The 24,722-nt window shown below is 38.4% G+C and overlaps 1 protein-coding gene across 2 annotated transcripts; it reads right to left on the bottom strand.

The window, feature by feature from the left end:
- Nucleotides 1–666: 666 nt before the first annotated feature.
- Nucleotides 667–3,213, bottom strand: LOC144997902 (two-component response regulator ORR23-like). Of its 2 annotated transcripts, none has more exons than XM_078957764.1 (5): nucleotides 2,835–3,213; nucleotides 2,280–2,432; nucleotides 1,895–2,191; nucleotides 1,256–1,815; nucleotides 667–1,008 (listed from the first exon to the last, which is right to left on the bottom strand). In XM_078957764.1, the coding sequence occupies exons 1-5, from the start codon at nucleotides 2,962–2,964 to the stop codon at nucleotides 916–918; spliced, it is 1,233 nt and encodes a 410-aa protein (XP_078813890.1). In that variant the 5' UTR covers nucleotides 2,965–3,213; the 3' UTR covers nucleotides 667–915. The 2 variants fall into 2 exon arrangements, with proteins under 2 accessions (XP_078813890.1, XP_078813891.1); XM_078957765.1 differs by having other exon boundaries at nucleotides 1,662–1,815; nucleotides 2,835–3,211.
- Between the last annotated feature and the right edge of the window lie 21,509 nt (nucleotides 3,214–24,722).

Here is a 24,722-nt window from a genome sequence, read left to right as displayed (position 1 = left end):
ATACAAAGATAGTATCTTAAAGGAATTCGAAATAAATAAAAATTACGGTTAGTACAAGATGAGAACGATGTTTTTGTAATTATCATGGTTTCTATTTTATTTTTTCTATTATCATTAATAAATTTGCTTCAGAATAACTAATAATTTTCTTACAACGTGTTTAATTTGATACATCTATTACGATCTGACAATTCGTGTATTCATGTCATGAAAACGTATCAACCATAAATTTGACATAATATGATTACACGATGAGAAAATAAGTTTTATCTGAATTTTCAAGATGTATTCATGTCATGTCGCTTCTCTCACAGATTGGTTTATTCGTATCTCGAATCATTAGGTCTTAACCTATGCTAGTTAATAATTTCTAATCCAGTTTGTCTATCTATATTTTTCGAATTTTTCTGGTTATTGTTGATTACATAAATTTTTGTAGCAATATTCTTTCAATGATACCAATATAATTTTTCAAAATTATTTTTTAGTTTCGGTATTTGATTTGATTTTATAATAAATCATGTTATATTAATATTACTGGTGTAAAATTTTGTTAAAAATTATTACGAATGATAAGAAAAAAAAAAGTTATATATAAAAGAAACAAATAATCAAATAATATACCATGAGGTCATTTTAGATATATAAATAGAACTTGCCAAACACTTGCAAACAACTTATCAACTTATTACATATAAACTGATTAACATTTTTATAAATAAAAAACACATAATAAGTTGAATAAACAATCCCAAACACCCCCTTGCTTCTAGCCACTAAAATAGTTATTTTGTACATAAGTTCTATTAGATATACACACGAAAATACAACTAATCAAATAGCATTCGACAAAAATCTGCTTCAAATCCAAAATTCCAAATATTCACATCAACTAACACATAATTCCCAAAAACCTCACGTATAGATGTAATTTTCACTAGTAGCATAGCAAACTTCATCATAATACCCGGAATGCCCTTCCACAATCACCTTACCCTTGCCTTTCTCCTGCAATAATAATATACAAAAAGTTTTATGATTTATTTCATGTTTTCCACATAATCCAGCATCATATACGACAAGACAAAACAAATTGTTCTGTAATTGACATGCATTTCATTGGGACTGATACTGATACTGATATCAATGGAACAAAAATGACAATTAGAATTGCAACTTTGTTTTATATGTCATATCATGTCATGTCAAACGCAGTACAATCTGCTCTGTTCTGTCATGTCATGTCATGTCATACCTCTCGCATCATCGCAACCGCTATATCTTCCAAGGAGCCAACACCGCCATCATATGTTGTACTATATGGCGGTATCATACCTTCAACGTTATTCCCCATAGGGGTAAAACCGTCATTTGAAACATAACAACTTGATTGGATCGGACACACAAAGTTTCCAAGGGCATTTTGGGTAACGGGGTATAAATTTGACTCGTCAACAACGTTCGGTGCTCCTTGAAGGTTTATAATGGTTGCTAACTTTTGACTATCATTTTCTTGAATCATCGGTAAAGATGAAATGCCAAAAATACCCATACCAGAAGGATTACTCGATTCACCAATTAAGTTGTTTGGTGGATATGAATTTGTTCCTAAAGATTGATTCTCGTAACCAATAAAAGTAGGAAGATAAGCAAAATCGAACCTTCTGTTTGGTGAAATTACCATACTACCCTTATGATTTTCCTCGTTGCTAATCCTTTTTAAGTAACCACGATATTTCTGAAGGTGACTAGCAACGTTTTGTTTAGTGAGATTTTCCACATTCATCACTTTTAGAATGCTTGTTGGAATAGCCTCTGTAAACAAGTGAAATTTTCATTAAACAAAAAAAAACAAATAAATTAATGAATTTACCATTTTAACCCTTAAACTTACTGTCAACGCCCAAATGCTTTACAGCTGCAACAAATTTATTATGTAGATCTTTAGTCCAAGAAAGGCGAGGCTTTTTTTGTGCTGATGAATCTTTTCTTCTTTTGTTTGGTTTTTCATTTTTGTCTGAAAATACATTTTCCACCTCATCAAGGCGATCTTTTTTCCCAATCTTTCTTCTAATCACATGTTGCCAAATAAGCTTTAGCTCTTCAATTCTAACGGGTTTAAGCAAATAATCACAAGCTCCATGATATATTCCTTTTGTCACATGTTTCGTGTCTCCATATGAAGATAACACTAGAATAACAAAACTTGAATCAGAGATCTCAAAAAATGTCCAAGAATTTAAGTAATAATCAAGTTTTGTATTTCATTTATTGCTTACTTATGACAGGAAGATCCATCTCAAGCCCCACGTGTTCAAGAAGCTTAAAACCATCCATATCAGGCATGCAAACATCACTAATAACCAAATCGAACTTTTCTTTCTTTTCTCTTAGCATCTGTAAGGCCAAAACCGCTTGATTTGTAGTTGTCACTGCAAAAATTCGCATATAATGAGAAGAAGTAAAGTTTGAAGGAGAAAATGATGTGATCGATATGAGATTAGAGGAGAAGTTTGTGCTTTAGAGATCTTTTTGAATGATTATGTGAAATAGTGTATTTGAATGTGTTTTTTCCAAAGTGATTACACTGCGACTTGAAGAATCGTTATATCAGCTACTCGAGATTTGATTATTTTTGAATTTTGAACATAAATAACCTAATCAGAATCATATAAGTTTTGACCCACATGATGAAAACTGATTTATGTGATTTAAGTCTCAATAATTTGTTTGAAACTGCTTTTAAACATTCTGTAAGTAACCCTAATTACTTCTTTACATAAAGAATAAATCAATTACTGAAACCATGAGAATCGAGAAGAGCAAAGACTGACCATGATATTGGCATTTACGAAGGAGGGCTTCCAAGATCTTAAGGCAAGCTGGATCATCATCCACAGCCAAAACTCGCATGCCCACTGGAAATTCATCCGACTCATTTGCAGATTTCGGTTCCACCCCCATTTTTTCACACCACCTCCAGAATGATTGATATCGACAAGTCTCTTAAACCCTAGAATTACAAAATTAAATTCTTCAAATCTGTTGAAATTGAAATGATGATCATTCGTCAGCAACCGCTTTATGTGGTGTGGAACGTCCAGTAGAAAATGCCGTGTGAAAGTTACAGTATGCATTTTAAATTGGGTAAACCCTAGGTCTCACGTAGAGGCACTCTCATTGCTGATTTTTCCGTGGAATATTTTGATATTTCTTTGAATAATTAATGCCCTCGATCTATTTTAATATCGGGAGTAAATGTTGTTTAGCTTTATAGTGTTTTTCTTGCCCTTACAATTTACATCATCCTTAGTTTTATTGATATTCAATTTTGAATAAAACATGTTATGTTATTATATGTTATAACATCTAAAATATATCAAATCATCTAATCATAAGTTGGTATTATAACACCAAAGATAGAAAAGAGCAACAACAAAAAACACATAATAATACCATTTTTTTATGTTTGTAATTCTCTTTTTTCTATTTTGTTTTATTTTTTGAATGTATGTCATAATAATTTTTTTTAAACATATAAATTAAATAACACATAATTAAAATAAATACTAATCAAAAACTACATTACAACGAAAAAACATAAAACAGCATTCCAACGAAAAAAAAACATAGACCGAAAAAAAAATAATTAAAAAAAAACATTACAACGAAAAAAAACACTAATCTTCGTCTAAATATTTCTGCTCAATCTTCGTCATCATTTTTCGGAGTGTTTCCAACCGTCTCGGTGGCAAATTATTCTCGCTAATTTGAAGAATTGTCAAATTTTTCGCAATACGATCGTCATCGGCTTCATGACGTAGGAACTCAAAATGATCTTGTTGCAACTCATGTCTTTTACGCACGATTTCGTTGTGTTCATCAAAATTTTGTTTCGTTTCGGCTTGCTCTCGTCGTCTACTTTCAGCTTCATCCGCGTGTCGTTGAGCACGCCTCGCTTTGTCGTGGCGTATCGGTCGTCGAGGCGGGGAGATCTCTTCAAGGTCGTTCGAGTCGTCCGGTATCTCATCCGTGTCCGCATTGAGGTCGATGTTCGTCCGTGTGTCCGAAACATCGACTGAACCCGAGTCGCGCGACCTCTTCAATTGTTCTTCCGTAAATGTGTCCGTTTTATTCCACTTTAGGTCTTCCTTCACAATCTCCCAAAAAAAATTGTGCTAAAAAACATGATCGGTCTCACCGCTCTATAAACGTCAAAATCGGTCGCACCACTTTGCTTGTGCGAGGAAAGTTTGTTGTAGATGAAATTGAACTTGGTACACTTCTTGCTTATTTGAGTCCACTTGCTACTCAACATGTCGTGATTGCGGTAGTTTTCATCTTTATTCAAAATGGCACGAAATTTCACAATCACGACTTCCCAAAAAGCAACAATTCGCATATCGTTTCCTTGCGTTGGATGTTTTGATGTCCCGCACCAAGCCTCCGCCAACGCGTCCTCATCTACGGTCCACCATGTAGGAGGTTCGTCTTCTGATTGCTCCACCGCAACCGCTTTCCCTTTCCTTCATTCTCTACCTTTTTGGGCTGGTTTTTTCCCGCTCCCCCCAACTTGCGTCTCGGGTACAGTTTGTTGGGTGGGTTGTGGTTGTGTGATATTTTGTTGCATTGTAGCAAATGGGTTGAAAATGTTTTGTGGAATGTTTGTAGTGAAATGTGGTAGGGTGAGGCGGGATTGAAAAAATTGTCTTGTGTGTTGATAATGTTAGCGTACATTTCGTATTGTGCAAAACCAGAGGAGAAGGTGTTTTTGTTTTGAGGAGGAGTGTTGGGGTTTTGATCCATAGTAGGGAAAATTTTTTTGAAGATTTGAGAGTAATAAAAGGTTTGTAAAATATAAAGGTTAATGTTGTGTGTGTGTGTGTATATATATATATATATAGTTGAAAAAATACTGAAATTGTATTAAAATGGTTTTTTTACATTTTTGACCATTTTACAACGGTTGAAAAATTAAAAATATAGACGTTGGATCATTTTTGCTTCGAATTATTCCCGTTGTCGAGTGTTACCACAGTAACGTATTATAACGTAACGCCTAATAACGCACGCCGGGCGCGGTGTTTGGCGCGTTATACCGGCGTTTTTACACCTCTACATTGGATTAACGCGAATACTCATTGCGCGTACCTAGCCGCCTAATAACTATTTATGTCATTTTGTGAAACTTACCTAAGGATCATTTTTTAAATTTTACATAATTCTAATCTCTTACCTTTTCTTTTTTACATTTTTAGCCCTTTTTTCACAACTTTGTAATTATATATTTTTTAATTTTAAAAATAATTTTTGTTGTCTAGCTTTTATCTAAATTACAATACATAATTAAATATTTATGTTTTCTATTTTTTCATCTAAAAATATTTGAAACGTAAAAACATCATTTATTACTTTTTAATTTTTATATGATATAATTTTTAAGATTTATGTTTGTTTATCTTATACAAATATATATTTTTTTATGAAAAAAAATATGATGTGTTATTTATAAAAAAATATGTTATTATAGAAATAATAGTATGTTGCTATTATATTTTAAAAATATAAGTATGTGATTTTGAGTTAAAGAGAACATGAATCGACTATGATCTGCGTTTACCAGTTGATAACATCTATTTTATGCATATATTTATGACATTTTCTTATTATTTTATACTATGTTTTTATGTTATTAGAAACTAAAAAATACTTAATACACTTTGAAATGTTCAATTACAGTTAAAATGGGAGCTGGAATGCAAAAGCATGAGAAAGAAGCTAAAAAGACACAAAAATGATGTTGATGGACAGCTTGACCCCTTATCAGTGTTTTGGCCATATCTCATTAATCGTGACTCCGATTAACGAGATTCAAAATGATCTGAAAACTAGACACAATTTCGGATGATTTTTGTGTTCTGAGAAAATGTTGATTCCCAATTACCACGACGTGGTAAATCGAAACGTCGCGATCGTTGAGACTGACTTGGAGAATACGGGATGTACACGATGACCACGACGTGGTGCCATTACCACGTCGTGGTGATCAGATTTTCAGGAATCTATATATTTCGAGCATATGGATGCTTTGGGCGGGGTTACGACTTCTATTGATCCTTGGTTGACAAGAAACCTCAGAGAAGCTGTTTTGAGGGTCTAGAAGGTGGTCGGAAGGTCGTTAAGCAGACAGGAGCGAATATATAAGGGATTAGAAAGCGAATTCATGTCGGTAATCATGTGGTTTGTTATCGTGACCATGTTAGCATTCCATTGTGATGTCATTATGTTTTTACTCTCTGATTTAGGTGTTAAAACATTCTAGTTTATGTTTATGATTAAATGAATCTTTGAATTTATGGTTTAATTGCTATTTGGATTAATTATTATTATTTAATTTATTTTGTCAAGTTTTATTGAAGATCCATATATGTTAAAGACTATTGCTTTGTTTCATATTGTTGAATTAATAGAGTTTAGAGGACTATCTAGTTGTGTTCATTTGAATCATAGTTGTCCAATAACCATTGGTGATTATGACTAGAGTTTTAACCAAAACCTATGGTTAGGGAATAAAGTGATGAACTTTAATGTGTGTGCATGAGTAGAATGAACATTCTCTACATCATTTAACTCCTGATACAATTAGGGTTAAATAAGATCAAATATTGTTTAATACAAACTAAATACTGATTTCAAGATTGTGTTGTTCACCTAATCAATGAATTAATAGTTGTGTTGAAATCAAAGGATTAGTAGTCATGACCATAACACTATTCATATTAGGAATCAGTGAATAACGAATAAATATTTGTTGTATCGGTAGTTAGCCATTAATTTGAGATGTAATTTATCTAGACCAAAGTACCTAAAGAAATTTGTCTTTCTGTTAGTTTAATGATATTTGATGCTAAGTGGTATTTAAAGTATTTAATAAAACTCTTCTTATTAAATACTACAGTCGTGGTGTTGAATACGACAAAACAGTCACGAACCTCCCCGCCACCACATCGTAGTGGCCCCACCACATCATGGTAACAGGGTTTTCAGCAGCTTGATGCATTCAACCACGTTCTTTGATTCCAAAGGGTCTCCAACTTAGATCTAGTCCAAAATAGGGTCTAGATGGATAAAGTTTACAAGTTTATTCAATAGAACCCTCCAAAATGACTTGATGTCAACTTTAAGATCTAAAACACTTTAAGGCTTAAACAATAATCATCCAATCCTTAAGCTTACTTGCCCAAAGTCTCCATAAGAGTTTCAGACATCAAACACATATAAAAATTGGTGCTTTCAGACATGCATGTCCAATGCATGTCTTGAACTCTTATTAGGTCAAATTAGGTAAAAAGGGCCAAGATTCTAAGCATGGCCTCAAAACTTAAATCTAAATCAGATCAAAAGATCCAAATGCCCCAAATAGCTTAAAGACTCATAAAGTTGCAAGCTTTATGAGATTCAACCTTCCAAACCAACAACGCATAAGAGAAGAGTGGCCAAAATCCATAGATCCATCAACTAACTCATCAAGGCGAAGACTTTATACCTTATTGAGATGCTTGATGAAGATAAAAATTTGGACCTTAGTTGCTTTGGACTCCCAATATAATCTTCCACCACTTTCTTCCTTCACAAGCACACAACTGTGACATCCCCATTTTCACGGCCAGAAAAGGCCGATTTTGTTTATGCTTGTTTGAAAATCAGAGTAATATTTTTCATAAAAGTGTTGTGGAATTTGTTCCTAAAATAAAATACGATAAAGATTTATCAAAGCATTTCCATAGAAATGTATTTCATTAAAAAGACTCGGGATGTCATGTTCGATACAGATCAAAAGCATAAACAATACAATATAAGCCTTACTACATTATTTCATATCTATATCTGTAATCCCTCATCCAAAACATCACATCTATGCTCGAGCGCCACTACCTATAATACATGAAACTGAGTGGGTTAGGCTTGGGAGCCTGGTGAGCACATAGGGTTTTCAACCCACAATAAATAAATTTATTAATTTCATCAAACAACAATAACCCGATTACCCGTTCCCGTTATCCTCACATTACGTCCCTAAAACACCTATCATAAGGGACCTAGACTAAGGATCAACATCGGGATAGGCACTAGTGCTAAGGGGATTCCTCAGCAATAAATGTCCTTAAAGCAACAATATGGGGGATGGAGTACACCGGTGAACACATCGTTCACAAACACCTACAGGTTGCGAGCCTGCTAGCATTCCACTGGACTGTTTAGAAGAGTCTGTGGTCGTCATCCATACTCCGCTAGATGACCGAATCAACAACAACAACAACATCGAGGCCTCTCATCATTTTATCACACATCATCTTAGTACATCTACCCATGTTTTACCCCAACATTTTTGTATATATAAAATACATATACAGTTTAAATCATTTAAAACATCTATAAAAATCATTCATCCGGCATATACAGCAAGTATTCAGAAAATATGCACACTTAGCATGTAATTTATATATAATACTTCATATCTATGTGTAAGATTAAAGTAACTATGCACTCACCTGAGAAGGTGGAGACTCGGCGCTAGGACAACACTTCGTTACTCTTAACACAATTTTCCTTCGACAAAACCTAGTATCATTACCACTAGGGTTTAGTTTATCATTTACCGAGACTAATTAATAGTCTAGCTATAATTACTATTATATAAGTGCTAAACAATACTTATATAACCAATAATAATAGCCCAAGTACTCATTATAAGTTCCTAATAACGTTACTATAATTATTTAAAAGCTATATTAAAAGTTGCGTAGGTGTAGCTTTGACAACTCGAAATTTCTATCTTATAATAATCCCTGCCTTCAATCAAAGTCAATCTTTCAATTGCTAAATTTTAGCAGTTTTGGAGTTAGTTTGAGTGTTCTAAAGCCTAGTACAGTAACAGATATCTGGAGAGAGGATGCCCTAGGGTTTATTGTGCAAAACTAAAGTTTCAAAACTCTCAGATTTTAGAGTTTACAGCCTAAACATGGAGTTTACGGTCGTAAACTCCAAAGAGTATAAATATGACACTTAGTCATTTTACTCATTTTTCTCACAATTTCAAAGCTAGAACATCAAATCCTCTCAAGTATCATCCGATTGTCCTTCTTTATCTTCAACTTTGTAAGTGTTTCTTGCCCTAATTAGTTGATATCTTACTTAATCTAGTGATCTTACATGATTTCATCCTTGAAATCATTCCATTTGTGTAGATCTTCAAGTGTTCTTAGTTTCACCAAGAACACACACTAGCATTCTTGGACTTTTAACACCCTTTCAAGCTTATCTATTGTAAGTACTCTTACCCTAGTGTGTTATAAGACTTGTTACACTCCTTAATCACTTAGAAAACACCAAGAAACACATGACCAAAGGAGTTTACGGCCAATGGATGTTCTTGGGCCGTAAACCCTTCAAAGTGGGGTTAAATGAACCTTGGTCCCTTAGCAAGCCTTGGATATTAGTATAGATCATATCCTTGATGTGCTTAGGACCTTAAACATCAAAAAGACCATGAACCATTAGAGTTTACGGCCGTAAACACACGGAGAAATGGTCCATGGGCCGTAAACTCCACAAAGAGGTGAAATGATGCCACAATCACTTCCAAAGGCTTAGACATGAAGTAGGAATGCTTCTTTATGACTTATAGGCTTCAACACACAAAATGGTAGAAGTAACATGAGTTTACAGCTGTAAACTCATGGTTTTACAACTGTAAACTCCAAGGGAGTTGGTCCCAAAACCATAAACTTATAAAGAGTTTACCCTTGGACCCTAAACCCAAAATCCAAGTCCTACAACCCTTAGATGCAACCCTTAGGACTTATAGCACTTAAATCAAGTGTTTTACATGTCTTAGGATGTCTTAAATTTTCTAATTAGTGTTATAATCACTAGTTGTATACATACATATGTCTTCATATGTTAATAGGATCATTGTGTGTATTCAAGTCTTCACTTGACACCTAGCACTTGTCCGACACTTCCATATGATCCACTCACTGCAGGTGAGTTCATACCCCTTAATTAACCGTTTAAATGTATTTAGATGTTTATAAATGCTTTTATGGGGGAATACAAGTTGAATCATGCCAGTTATTATATCAATCACTTGTGATTAATAACTAGCATACAAATGGATTTACTATACTTTTAGCTGTTTTACCAAACATAGTACTTCAAATGACTTTCTCAAACGTTTTTGCATGTTAAAACTCTTTATCAAACTATCTTTCAGACTGTATGTTTCCTTTAAAACTCTGTTACAATTGTGTTTCAAACAAAGGTTTTCTTATACTTAAAATTGTCTTATCAAACAAACTACTTTCAAATCGTTTTATAAACTGACATCAAGTCATCATTTCTTAGTTATTAAACTTTTAAAAGGTTTTATAAAACTTCTTTTATACTTTTATATTGTTAAATGCATGCATATATATTTATAGTTATATAAGTAATGTTTAAAGGACTTAGGATGGCTAGCTCACTTTAATTCCTTTTCCTCGTTTGGATGTGGCCTTAGGGTATCGGTTATTCGTCCGAGTGTCTTCTAAATATTAGTTATATATCATGTGTCTACATATATAGACATAAAAGTTCCATCAGTTAGTTCAGTACCTTTAGGTAGCAAAGGCATACTTTCGGTTATACACGTACATTACTAGTAACTATAATAGGTATAGTTAGGAGATACTACTTACTATTCCAAGTACAAGGAATCACACAAGAGTCAGTTCATTCATGATTCTATACTAATACAATACATACTATATGAAGAGATACAGTTACATAAATACAATTACAGAAATACTAATACATTACATACTATATGAAGAGATACGATTACATACAATTACAAGAGAGACAATTACAAGGATAGGATTACATAGATACTATTACATAGATACTATTTCATTGATACTATTACATAGATACTTTTACATACTTATGAACTGACCATCCTACACTTGGCTGCTCGCAACAAAAGGTGTGTTTATCTACGGATGTGTCTCGGTTATACTTTTCGGCGAGTTACCACGTCATGTTTATCCTAGTGTAAAAGGATACGATTTAAATAATTATATTATTTTCCTTATTACCTTTACTTTGTGACACATTCACATAAACGATGAGGTAGATTATATTTGATATAAATATATTATTTTCCTTATTACCTTTATTTTGTGACACAATCACATAAACGATGAGGTAGACTATAGTTTTATAATAATAGTTATACAGGGGAAAAACCGTCACATTTACAGTGATGCATACTTTCAAAACAGTTGGGTCTTGGTAGAAGACTACTTTTTATACTAGTAGGAAATATGGGATTTTCTAGGGTTTTCAAACGTTTACAATTACTTACAAACATTTTCATACTCATACAAACTTTTCTATAAACATTTACAAGTCTTTTCTTTACAATTTTCCAAATCAAAGACACATAGATACTTATGAATTCACCAGCTTTATTGCTGATACTCGCTTTCAAAATAACTTGTATTCTCAGGTCACAAATAGACAGGTACGACAACCAGGTTTTGTGAAGACGGTGCAGTCAAGACTCGTCTTTCTCGTCTTTTATTTTTATTATTCATTATGTTGTTAATACTATGAAATAAGACACATGTATTTAAAATTATACTATTAATGCAATGGATGATGTTGTTGCTTGTTTACTACTTTGCATTGTTGTGATACATTACATGACGTCCTCCGCCCTAAAACGTTTCCGTCGTTCTCGGTTTTGGGGTGTGACAGTAGCTCACTTACAACGGGTTTTAAAGAAAACCGGGTTTTGCTTGGAGCAGCGTTTCGAAACCGAAAGACCCATTTTCTCGGGATTTCGGGAGCCTTGGGGCTTCCTTCGGATGCTAGGGGGTTTCCTAGGGTTTAAGGGGGGTAGAGGGGTAGTGAGAGATAGTAGAGAGAGAAAGAGTTGTGAAAATGTGTGAGAAATCCGGGAGAATTTGTATGGTATTTATAGGGCCAGCAGCTCGGACTTACGCTGGGTGTAGCTTCGGATAAGGCTCCAGCTTGCATACAGCTGGCTTGCACTTGCATCAGAAGGATAAGATCGAAGGTATGCGGGGCGTACCGGACTTCGTACGCGTGGAGTAATGCGAAGGTGAGGTGTCGCAATCCGAAGTGATCTCCTGATCAATAATGGGTAGTCCAGATGCTACCACGTCCCCTATCTCGCATCAGGTCTCGCAATTTGCACACTCAACTTCAAAAATTCGTATCTTCCTCATACGAGCTCCGTTTTCGACGTTCTTTATATTCACACGAAGGTGGGAATGTACTCTACAACTTTCGTTTAGACTGTGTCGGCTAATTCTGACTTTACTTTAAAAATTATATTATTAACATGCCTGGATAGAATTGGTCCGTTAAATTCTCATAACTTTTTCATCCGACGTCCGTTTTCGTCCATATTTGTATCGTTACACTACTAATAACGAGATATTCGATTCTCATTTAGGTTGTGTCGGCTAAAAACGCTCGATCTAATACTCGAACTTTGGGTCGTACACCATTAAGCCGAAACTTCGAAAAATCATAATTTCCTCATACAAAGTCAGATTTAGGCGTTCTTTTTATGGACACTCTCGGTTTAACGCATTCTACGACATTTGTTTAGGTTGCTAAGACTAAAATTCACTCTATTGTAAATTCACTATTTACGCTTCCCGATATTGTGTCGGTTCCGTCGCGAAACTTCAACAGGTCATAACTTCTTCGTTATAAATCGAATTTATTTATATCCCCAGAATCCTTGTTTCGACCACTACAAATTTTTGTAAAGATATTGGGCTTATCTGACACTTTAATTTTGATGCTTATTTTTATTTTTTATTAATTATACATTTATAATTAAGTTATAAGCACACAAATATACATAATTCACATAGTATTCAAATATTTCATTTTTATTACTTCAAAAAAGTTATAATAGTTGACCTAGACTATTACATCATCTAAAATGCTTAGCACCGAAACACAGACGTTACAACAACACACACGCACTTAAAGGCCAAAAACTCACACAATGGATCTAGGGTTTGCAATGGACGATTTTGAGAGAGGGAGGCTATGAGAGGTTATGAAGTTTAAATAGGGGATCAGCCCATAAACGTTAGGGTTTTTCTCCAACAGTCGCCTCCACGTCGTGGCAACCTCACCACGTCGTGGTGGTTCGTTAAACCCCCCGCGACCCAAAAGCTAATTGTCACGTCATGGTGAGCCTTCACCATGTTGTGGCCGAAAAAGACATCCGACCTTTTTCCCCCTCTGAATCCCTGATTCGATTCATACAAGAAAATAAATGTTACAACAACCATATACTACCTATCGACTACTGCTATAATAAATAAATTAACGAAATGAATATACATTGCTCCTAATGCATCGTCTACGGGTGACCATATTCATTCAGTTGTATCCACCATTTATTCATCCTTTCAGAACCATCCTGATGATCCATCTTATTTTCAAGATAAAACTATTTTGATCCCTACAAACAAAGAAGTCGATGCTATCAACGACTACATGTTAGAATTGATGAAAGATGAAGGGAAAACGTATCTAAGTTCAGATTCTTTATGTAAGAATGAGGCACAAGATTCTTTTGAGGAATCAGTATACTCTCCAGATGTGTTGAATGGTTTTAAGGCTTTTGGAATTCCCAACCATAACTTATACTAAAAAAAGGTGTTCATGTCATGTTACTTCGTAATATTGATCAAACCAAAGGGCAATGCAATGGTACTAGATTACAGATTGTAAAGCTTAGAAGACACGTTATTGAAGCCCGAATTATATATGGTAGATTTTTCAACAAGACTATTTATATACCTCGCATGAAGTTAACCTAGTCTGATAAGAAAAATCCATTCCGTTTTCGGAGGCAATTCACTATAGTTGTTTGTTTCGCTATGAACATTAACAAAAGTCAAGGATAATCATTATCATATGTTGGATTATATTTGTGTAAACCCGTCTTCACGCATGGTCAGTTATATGTAGTTGTTTCCCGTGTCACAAGTAAAAATGTATGAAGGTACTCATATGTCACGTGGAAAGTTGTTCAACTAATAAAACAAAAAATATTGTGTATAAGGATGTCCTTCAACGATTATAGATAGTTGCCGATTTGAATGTATCTTCTACACATTTCAATAATACTAATAACTATATTTGTTTTGTATTTTTTTTAATATTTGTAGTGTAACACCCAAAGTCCAGAAGGCCAAGAAAGGAAAGAAAGCCCTAATTTTAAGGGGCGACTCGGCGAGTCCAAGGAGGAACTCGGTGAGTTCGAGTGGGATCCGGGTCGAGGAGTAAGTGACCGACTCGGCGAGTCGGCCAAGGTGACTCGGCGAGTCTGGTCTAAACGAGGAAAACCCTAATCCCGGGAGTTGTATCCTATTTAAAGGGTGTTATGTCCCTCCCTCAGCCTCCATATCATCCTAGAGAACCTGTAAACCCTTGATTTCGTGTGAGCTTCCATCATTTAAGAGAAATAGCTTTGGAGGAAGGAAACTTTGGAAAGGAACTTGAAGATCAAGAAGGTTGCTTCAAAGGGGGGGGGGGTGTAGATCCGAGATCTACTTCAGTTGTGTTCATCTTGGAGGTAATAAGCTGCTATATTCCCTCCTTTGCATCTAGATCTACTTTTGTTATGAGATTTGGGGGTTTTTATGGTTGTTTGAGACCCAATTCGAGTTTGGGGCCTAGATATGTTGTTGCCACCTCAGATCTAGTGTTGGGATGGTCTAATATGTCATAAAGCATCAAAAGATGAGGAGTTGGTCAAGCCCTTTTGTCCCTAAACCTAGACCTAGAGTGTTTCGAGCCTAGATCTCTTTAGTTATACGTAAAGTTTGCAACTTTACGTGAGGATTGAGCTTTGGGAGTATGGATCTATGAGTTGGAACCCCTTCATGGCTCGAAAAGCCACTGTATGGATTAAGAACTGGTGAAACTCGACGAGTCACATGGGTGGACTCGGCGAGTTGGATGAACTTGGGCAGGAACTTGGCGAGTCTGTTGAAGATTACCTTGTACTCGGCGAGTTGGGTCGCGATACCCCAAACCCTTCGAGATGAGATTCGAATCAGTGAGTCGAATGGAGAATCGGTGAGTTGGTCAGGTCAGGACTCAGAAATCGGTAGACTCGGCAAGTCATGAACTGACTCGGCGAGTCAAGACGCGAATGGAAGGACTCTAAACATATGAACTCGGCGAGTCAGTAGGGTGACTCGGCGAGTAGGGTTGACCTGGAAGGTTGACTTTGACCAGGACTTTGACTTTGACCAGAGTTGACTTGGTTGTCTCTCGGAGGTCAGTTAGAATCAGTGTTGCATTGATATTGGTAGTTCGGGGAGCAAGGGGAGCAGGAGTTCAGAGAGTTGTCGGGCAGCAACTAGTGAGATCATCAGCAAGTTAAGCCAGTGCAGGTGAGTTTCCCTTTGTGTGAATGGGTCTAAGGCCACAATGCCGACCCATGTAGTTATGAGTAGAAGACCTGGGGGTTAGCCCTAGGCACAGTATGCTAGTTTGATATTCAGGACGAGGTCCATTAATAGCGGGCGGGTGCCCAAGGATTTGTTTATATGATAGTTTATACTTGTTGTCTGTGTGATACATGTATGTGCCTGGTAGGGAGGTGAGTGTGGGCGAGGTCTCGTATCTCACCAATAGCAGAGTGTGGATGGTGTTCCACATTTCATTAGTAGCAAGACAGGGGCGAGGCCCAAGCTAGGGAAGGAGTGAGAGTGGGTTGGGCCCGTATCTCACTACCAGTAGGAGCGTGGACGGGGTCCCATGACTCATTAGTAGCAGGACAAGGGCGAGGCCCAGGATAGGCGAGGCCTTAGGACAGGATCAGTCGTATGAGTTTAGCTTATGTGCTGTGATATGTTTATATGATATTATTTATTGGCGGGCGAGGCCCTGTGATATGTTTATGTGTTATTATTTGTTGGCGGGCGGGGCCCTGTGATAGGCGAGGCCTAAGTAAAACAGATATGTATCTGAGCGGGGCTCGATGCGCGGCGGGGCCTGGAGCGGCGGGGCCGTTATAGCGGGCGAGGCCCGAGGCAGGGGGCGAGGCCCAAGATAGTGGGCGTGGCCCTGTATGTACAATATATGGTTATGTATGGTATGTGGCAGGGTGGGGAACTCACTAAGCTTCGTGCTTACGGTTTTCAGTTTTGGTTTCAGGTACTCCCGGTAGCGGAGGGAAGAGCTCGGGGTGATCGCATGGCACACACCATTGATTAGATACCTTGGGAATGTTTTACTCTGATAACGAACATGTGTTTTGAAAATTTATACTCTGTATATGTTTTGGATTGATGACTTTGCTTTAAGTAATGTTTTATTAAAAGAAATTTTTAGTCTTGAATTTTGGGTCGTTACAAGTTGGTATCAGAGCCTTGGTTTGAGGGATTCGGACATGCTCTCGGGTGTGTCTAAACTCAAACTGAGGAATTGGTATAGAAGTTTTCAAAATGATAAGACAGTTTTGTAAAAAGAGAGTTTTGAGAAAGAAAACAGTTTTAGAAAAGCAAAAAGAATTCAGAAAGAAAAGAACTTTGAAAAGAGAAAAGAGGTGTGGTGCATGCAATCAACCGAGCTCAAGTAAGTACCCCAAAATACCCATACAAGTCTATGTTTTGATTATCAATTAATAGAACAACATGCTAGATTAGGACTAAGGATCTAGGGAAGATGCCTTATGTGCCTGTTATATGTACTTTGAGTTGCATAATAGTTCTGACTAGATAGTAGTAGGATAGCCTGTTTAGGTTATGCCTGAGTTTATGAGTTTGTGTTGCATGCTAGTTCAGATTCTTGCTATGTTGATATTATGATTACTTGAGTATGTTATGGTTAGATTTTCCCCCCTTGTCTGAATGTTGCTTGCTCTGTGCATTGTGGGATTCTGAGTGATGGGAGTTAGCCATTAGGTGAATACATCACGTCACATGTGATCAGGGTTGAATAATCTTAGAGTGCTGGATTTGGTCCTATTACGCAGCTCTTGGTTGAGTCCAACCATTGTGGGGGTGAGTCTTTTACTCGAAGGATTATTTGAGCCTCGTCACATGTGATGGTATTCAGGTGATGGCTAATTGGCATCACAAGGAGTCCCTTAGCAGCTGAGGACTGGTTTTGGTTTGAGTCAGAGGTTTCCCTAAGGCAATCCTAGGATGAGATAGTATTGGGAGCAGTAGTAGTAGAAAAAGGGACCTGGTGGAGTCGAAGAAGTTCTTGAGGAAAGTACGGATAGATGTGGAAGGTAGTATGGGCCCGTACTATTGAAAGAAGAGGATCCGTACTCGATTTAGGAAAGGCTGAGACAAGATCGGGAACCTGGTAGTGCGTATGTTTGGTCTCGCAGCAGTGAGGAGTATTCTGATAGTGGTTATGTTATATGTTTCAGCATGGTGACGTTGCGAGAGAGACCAGTGGGCGGATCAGGCGCCGGAGAGGGATCAGGCTCGGGTTCAGGGGCCGAGCAGCTCGAGGAGCGGATGAGGGAGTTGATATCAGCTGAGGTTACGCATGGTATTCTAGATCAGACTCCTGTGATCTTTGACACGGTCAAGGAGGGTATATTGGAGATTTTGGATGAGAGGCTGGGAGTCTTCCGTACTGAGATGATGGCATTGATGGGAGCGCGTACCTTGCAATTTCGGGAGTTCAGGGCTTGCAGGGCACCAGATTATCATGGGACTAGGGACCCCATTGCTAGCAGCAGATGATTGGCTGATGTTGCCAACGCGTTCCGTATGAGCCGGTGTCCTGAGGAGGACAAGGACATACTCGCTTCCTGTCTTCTAAAGGACAGAGCGGGGGATTGGTGGGAAAAGATTGGTCATGCTTTGGGTGATGATGCCGCGTTGGACGCGATGACTTGGAGCGATTTTTCAGCCAGGTTCAGGGCGGATTTTTCACCAATTATTGAGGTGCAGCAGTTGGCACGGGAGTTTCAGGATTTAACGCAGACCACTGAGACTGTGGCGGAGATCACCGCCAAGTTCAGGGAGAGGGCTCTTCTCGTACCGCAATATATCGAAGATGAGGATATGAAGAAGGCCCGATATCACGAGATGTTGAGGGCTGACATCAGGGAGTTCGTGAGCAGGTCCGGCTGTAAGATGCTGGAAGATATGATTTCTCGGGCCAGGGAGAGGGAAATTGATTTGGAGCAGATCCGAAAGAGGAAGCCGGATGAGGTTCAGGTAGCCGCGAGTTCGGGCAAAAGGCCCAAGGGATTGGATTCGAGATCGAGGGATTATCAGGACCGCAATCGATGCGGGAAGTGTGGCAGGGCGCACGGGGGCTCGTGCAGGAGTGGTAGCGGTGGGGAGTCTGGCTGCTTCAAGTGCGGTCGGACTGGTCATTTTAGCAGGGAATGTACTGTTACCACCACTCAGGGATCTGCCTTGATATGTTTTCACTGCAATCAGCGGGGCCACAAGAAGGCCTAGTGACCCAGTTTGTTTTCAGCAAGACAGGTGATGGCACCTGCCCCTGCAACTTTGAGGATCACAGACGGCCGTCGGGGCCATGCAGAGGCGCCTGCGATAGGAGGCATGGCTTTTCAGATAGCTACCTTAGAGACGCGAGCAGCACCGGACGTTGCAGGTATGCGACTTCCGTTTTCAGTTCTTTTATTTTTTTTGCATAATTATGTTGTTATGGTTCTGCATCATTATAGGTATGAGTATTTTAGTTTTGAGTGGCTTGATTGTGATCGAGTTATATGCCATCTGCATACCTTGGATTTTTGGATAGTAGTTAAGGGATGGGTTCTATTGGAGAAGGTCGCTTAGGATGCAGTAACTATAGCATGCCTTAGAGGGACTCGGTATGTCTCGCTAGTTCGGAGCCGTATAAGTTTTAGAAATGGACTGGTTAGATTCCTAGCTATGGTAAGCTTGGGATTCCTCAGCAGATTGATAATGGAATGGTAGCAAGGGTTGGGATTTATATTCTTTAAGCAGCGAGGTGTAAGCAAGATCGAAGTGGGGGAGAATCCTCTGAGTGTACAAGGGTACGAGCACGCAAATCCAGAATGAGTACGCGGTTTCTGAGAAGGAATAGAGGTAGTTCAGCGTTAGATGGATTGAGTAGTTCAGGGTTGGGAGTTTGAGAAACTCCCCATCAGTTCGTGCGTGAAATGGTGATGGTGAGTATGTGGTTCGGAATTCAGGTTGGAGGATCGTCTGTAGGACTCATGTGAGTCGAAATGAAGATCTTAAGGACAGATAGCATGGGATGCTTTCGTGTTAGTAGGTAGTGGAAAAGACAGCATGTAGAGCATGGAAGAGCGGCGGGAGAGCCTCAACCTTCTTCAGCAGCGGTCAGTGATGGAAAGTGTTGTAAGACTACGGGGCAGTCGTAGCATTCACTAGCAATTAGTAGTGGAAAGTGTTGTAAGACTATGGGGCAACCGTAGCATTCACTAGCAGTCAGTGGTGGGAAGTGTTGTCAGCCTACGGGGCAGTCATAGCATTCACTAGAAGACGACGATAGAAGGTAATGTAAGACTGCGAGTAAGCCGTAGCATTCCATAGTAGCTTCGTTGGCGGAGTTGGGGTGAGGCCCTTATCTCCTAGCATTCGGATAGGGATTAGGAATGGGTGATGGATGAGAATGGTAAGGAGTTTGCATGTATAGCCCTTGAGAGGTGAGACCTTGGGAGAGGCCGCTCTAGGATATAGTTGGGTGAGACCCAGGGGCGAGGCCCGTATGAGAGTAGCAGTGTAGGTGAGACCTGAGAGCAGGGTTGCTCAGTAGTATGGTTGGGTGAGACCCGTGGGCGAGGCCTGTGCGAGAGTAGTTAGACAAGTGAGACTAGAAGGATAGGGGCGGGTGAGACCTGTGGGCGAGGCCCGTGAGTTTTAGCAACACAGGTGGGACCTGGTAGGGATCTTAGTGTCTGGATAGGGGATCGGGGATCCCAGGAAATTGTAGTGCCTGCATGGCAGGATAGATTGAGCAGTTTTAGGTGGTTGAAGTTTCTTCGAAAGTCGCTGGGAGCGACTAGTAGTTGTGTTGGGTCAGCGATCGGTGGGAGCTGGTAATACAGATATTGATAGGTTGGTAGGGACCAGGGTGGTCCCAGTTCATTTGGAAGCCAGATAAGGAATAGCAAAATTTCCAATCGGTAGCAGTGCGGGTATTCAGCGTATGGTGGAATTCATATTAGTTGATTGTGGGGTGCTCGAAACCAAAATTATAGAAGAAAGAAATGCCAAATGGATACTGGAGATAATGACCTGTACTGGAAGTAGCGGGAATAACGGATTTGGTGAAGATAGGATCTTCACAGTGGCTGAGGAAATAGATGGTTATGGAGCATTGCCTTGGGAAGGAAAGGAAATCGCGCAAGGAAAGAAGGGGTGGACCCCTATGGGGTCAGTGCAGTAATTGGAGAGTACCAGAAGGATTGTCGGTTGAGTAAGTTGTGTTTCTAGAACGTTCAGGGTCAGGGTTGACCCGAGATTATTATCCGCAAGGATTGACATTAGTCTGAATGACTGAACGGAAGGCTAGCGAAGGTAGGCAGCTGGTGTTAGAATAATTGGTGGGTATCAGAGGTAGATCGCAGGCAGTGGATCATAACAAACTTCGAGGACGAAGTTTAGTTTAAGTTGGGGAGAGTTGTAACACCCAAAGTCCGGAAGGCCAAGAAGGGAAAGAAAACCCTAATTTTAAGGGGCAACTCGGCGAGTCCGAGCGGGATCCGGGTCGAGGAGTAAGTGACCGACTCGGCGAGTCGGCCAAGGTGACTCAGTGAGTCTAGTCTGAACGAGGAAAACCCTAATCCCGGGAGTTGTATCCTATTTAAAGGGTGTTATGTCCCTCCCTTAGCCTCCATATCATCCTAGAGAACCTGTAAACCCTTGATTTTGTGTGAGTTTCCATCATTTGAGAGAAATAGCTTTGGAGGAAGGAAACTTTGGAAAGGAACTTGAAGATCAAGAAGGTTGCTTCAAAGGGGGAGGTGTAGATCCGAGATCTACTTCCGTTGTGTTCATCTTGGAGGTAATAAGCTACTATCTTCCCTCCTTTGCATCTAGATCTACTTTTGTTATGAGATTGGGGGGTTTTTTTTTGTTGGAATAGTGTCTAAGGCTACAACAATATTAGGCAAGTATTTGACCCGGTTGTGCATGGTCCTTTTGGGTTGCCTTCACCATAGCAACTTGATAGGATGATTTATTAAGAGAGAGTAAATATTATTAGTATATTATGAGAATAATATAAAGAATAATATATTGTTATTTGATTAATATAAGTCATAGACTTAATTGGAATTAATTTGGTGACTTAAGGAGATTAATTAAATAAGAGGGTATAAACTGTCAATTGTTTGATAGTTACACTTTAGACTATATCCAAGATAGGTTGGACGATTTCTAGGGATTGGATAAGCCAAAAATCGTCCATAGGGTTATCAAGGTAAGGATATGGATTAACTTAAAGTCTAAGTTATCCAATTAGGGTTTAAGTTGTAACCCTTAAAGAGTCTACAAGTATAAATAGACCCCATGGGTGAGGGAATTCGACACACCATCAAAATTAGAGAGACTCTGGCCAAATTCCTCCCCTCCCCTCTCTCCCAAATCATCCTCCTTGCTATTGGTGTTTGTAAGCCATTAGAGGAGTGACAATTGTGACTCTAGAAGCTCCATGACAACAAGATCAACAAGGAATCAAGAGGTATGATTCTAGATCTGTTTCAATATTGTTTTTACATCTAAATAGTCATTAGAAGTCTTGGATTCAAAGCATGTTTGATTAGAAAGCCTAGATCCGAGCATTAGGGTTTTGCATGCGCACATAGGAAAGTTCTTATGGCTAAAACCCATCAGTGGTATCAGAGCCTAGCTTTGTTTTCATTGAATTGTTGCTTGTATGAAACTAAACTAAAAAATTCAATTTTTATGTTTCTGAGTCATGGACTCGGCGAGTTGACCTGACTCGGCGAGTCCAGTATGGGTACTCGGCGAGTCCGAGCGTCAGGATTAGCCAAAAACGGGATTTTTTCATATTTATCTTGTGGAAACTTACCTTAATCATATTAGATCAACCCTAATCCGATTTTGTGATATATATGACTATATTTTTGATGTAATTGAAGATACTCATCAATTAATAAAATATTTGATTTCCTTGTATGATAATTATTAATTAAATATGGATAATTATGTGATTTAGATTATTTGTTATTTGATCATTTATGTTTTAAATGTTTAAAACTAGTCCTCATAGTTTTGAAATTTATGTTTTGTGATTAAAAGTTTAATTTAGACAATTTAAATTTCAAACCCTAGAATTTTACAAGTTTAAAATACAACCCTATACTAATATAATATTACAAGATTAATATGTATATATGTATAACTTAAATGCTAGTCTTACCGTTAGTAGGCCTCATTCACGAAGCCGGTCTATAAGGTGGGTATAAGGTTGCGGCCTATAAAATGGCGCTTAATGGGTGTACACTCACACCCACCACTCGCTTGATTGGTGGAGGGTCGTTAGCCGAACGGGTAGGATAGGGCAACCTCATCCTCTCATTAAAAGTATAATAAGAAATACAAAGTAACTACATGTTTTCTTAAAATTTCCCAATCCTAGTTACTTTAGGAAAGTGAATTGATGCAATCCCATAAAATTACACTTTGCACCTTGCTAAGAAGTTAGTGGAACGTGTGTGGTTTACCGGCACACTAATTGGTTCTAAGCGAAGGTGGCAAAGGGTGATTAATTGTTCATCATAGTTCGATGGAGCGTGTGTGGTTTACCGGCACATCGAATAGATGATCGTTACAATGAAGGCACCACGATAATTTGTATGGTAATTCACACCCGCTTTGTGATCCTCGGTATCCCAATCACAAATAAGAGGGGCATATCGAGATTTAAACATGTCATTGAAAAGGTTCAATGAATCTCATATAAACCTAGGAATTCTCAATACATTTAGGACTTAAAGTTATGTTTTTCATGGTGGAGAATTAGTGAATCGTCATTCACTTACCTTCAAATTGTTTGCATATTAGATTACGACATCCCTTTTCTAATGTGTAAATATTGTTGTTGGATCCTAGCCCTAATTCTTCTTATTGGGTGATAATTAGGGATTCATATTCTAATCTATCTTTGTCCTTTCTAATCGTAGATGTCGAACGCTGCTGCGAGTTCTTTCACTTTGATGAGCCTTTGTCAAAAGGTCACCTTTGATGGAACAAACTTTAGCGAATGGATAAGATACATTCGCACGATTGCTCGCTATAAGGATAAGGAGTATGTCCTCGATGAGAAGCTCGAGAAAATCAACCCCGAAATCGCTACTCCCGCCGAAATCACCACTTTCGAAACTCACGAGCGTGATGCAACGAAAGTGCATTGCATCATGATCGCGACCATGAACTCCGAATTCCAAAAGTCCTACGAGGACATGTATCCGTACGAAATGCACCAAGACTTATTGGAGAGATACCATCAAAACGCAAGACAAGAGCGTTATGAGATTTTCACCAACATGATTTCCGCTAAGATGGGTCATGGAGAATCTCTTACCGTGCACTTGCAAAAGATGCAAAGGTATGTCGACCTCCTTCGCAAGTTAAATGTTGACTTTGGGGAAGACTTGGCGATCGACATGGTGCTTCACTTTTTGCCTCCAAGCTATAATCAATTTAGGATGACCTATCACATGAACAAAGAAGAGGTCACCCTAAGTAAACTCCAAGGTCTCTTGAGGGTCGCTGAGAGCAACTTCAAAGATAAGTCTGTTGCACCAACTCCCAATCCGCTCGTTGCTCCTGTCTTGGCAATTGGACAAGGAAAAGGAAAGAAGAGGAAGGATTCGTCAAAGAACCATCGCAAGGTGAAAGCCCGAGATGGTGCCTCTTCTAGTGGGACCAAAGTTGATCCCTCTAAGCCCTGCTCTAATCCAAAGGAGGCAGAGTGCCACCACTGCCACAAGATAGGACATTGGAAGAGAAGCTGCCCGGAGTACCTGCAAGCCATCAAGGAAGGAAAGATCAAGCCATCTTTCGCAGGTATATATACAATTAAATCTAATGATTCCCACAATACTTCTTGGGTTCTTGATACCGATTGTGGTTATCACATTTGTTCTAATGTGCAGGGACTAAGAAGAAGTAGAGACGTGGAGCATGGAAGAATAAATCTAATCATGGGGAACAGAAGATCGTCGCCTGTGACCAAGATTGGAGTGTATTCTTTAGTGCTTAGGAATAGTTTATCTTTAGATTTGAACAATTGTTGCTATTCGCCAGAAATGGCTAGAAACATCATTTCTTTTCATGGTTTGTTTAGACAAGGTTTTAGATTTTCTTTTAATAATGAGAATGGTTCTATTTTAGCTTATCTAAATGGTGTCTTTTACTTTGAAGCTATACCATGTAATGGAATTTATGAAACTGTTATGATTGTTGATAACTTAGGAAATGATGTTTTGTACTTGGATTCTTCCAATAGTATGGATAAGGCATCCTTATGGCATTGTCGTCTTGGACACGTTAACAAGAAACGCATAGCCCAACTCCAAAAGGATGGAGTGTTGGAGTCATTCGACCTTAGGGAAGATGACACATGCGAGTCTTGTTTACTTGGAAAGATGA

This window comes from Lactuca saligna, chromosome 5 (genome assembly GCF_052625555.1).
Source record: "Lactuca saligna cultivar CGN05327 chromosome 5, ASM5262555v1, whole genome shotgun sequence".
Taxonomy (NCBI): domain Eukaryota; kingdom Viridiplantae; phylum Streptophyta; class Magnoliopsida; order Asterales; family Asteraceae; genus Lactuca; species Lactuca saligna.
Note: the sequence above shows the minus strand (reverse complement) of the source record. Positions and strands in the feature narration are given on the sequence as shown.

Excerpts from the sequence above, each read along its gene's own strand:
- LOC144997902 (XM_078957764.1), bottom strand. The coding sequence starts at position 2,964 with ATGGGGGTGGAACCGAAATCTGCAAATGAGTCGGATGAATTTCCAGTG. Across the intron at positions 1,816-1,894 it reads AAAGCATTTGGGCGTTGACA|AGGCTATTCCAACAAGCATT; the intron begins GTAAGTTTAAGG and ends ACTTGTTTACAG. Across the intron at positions 1,009-1,255 it reads CGGTTGCGATGATGCGAGAG|GAGAAAGGCAAGGGTAAGGT; the intron begins GTATGACATGAC and ends TTATTATTGCAG.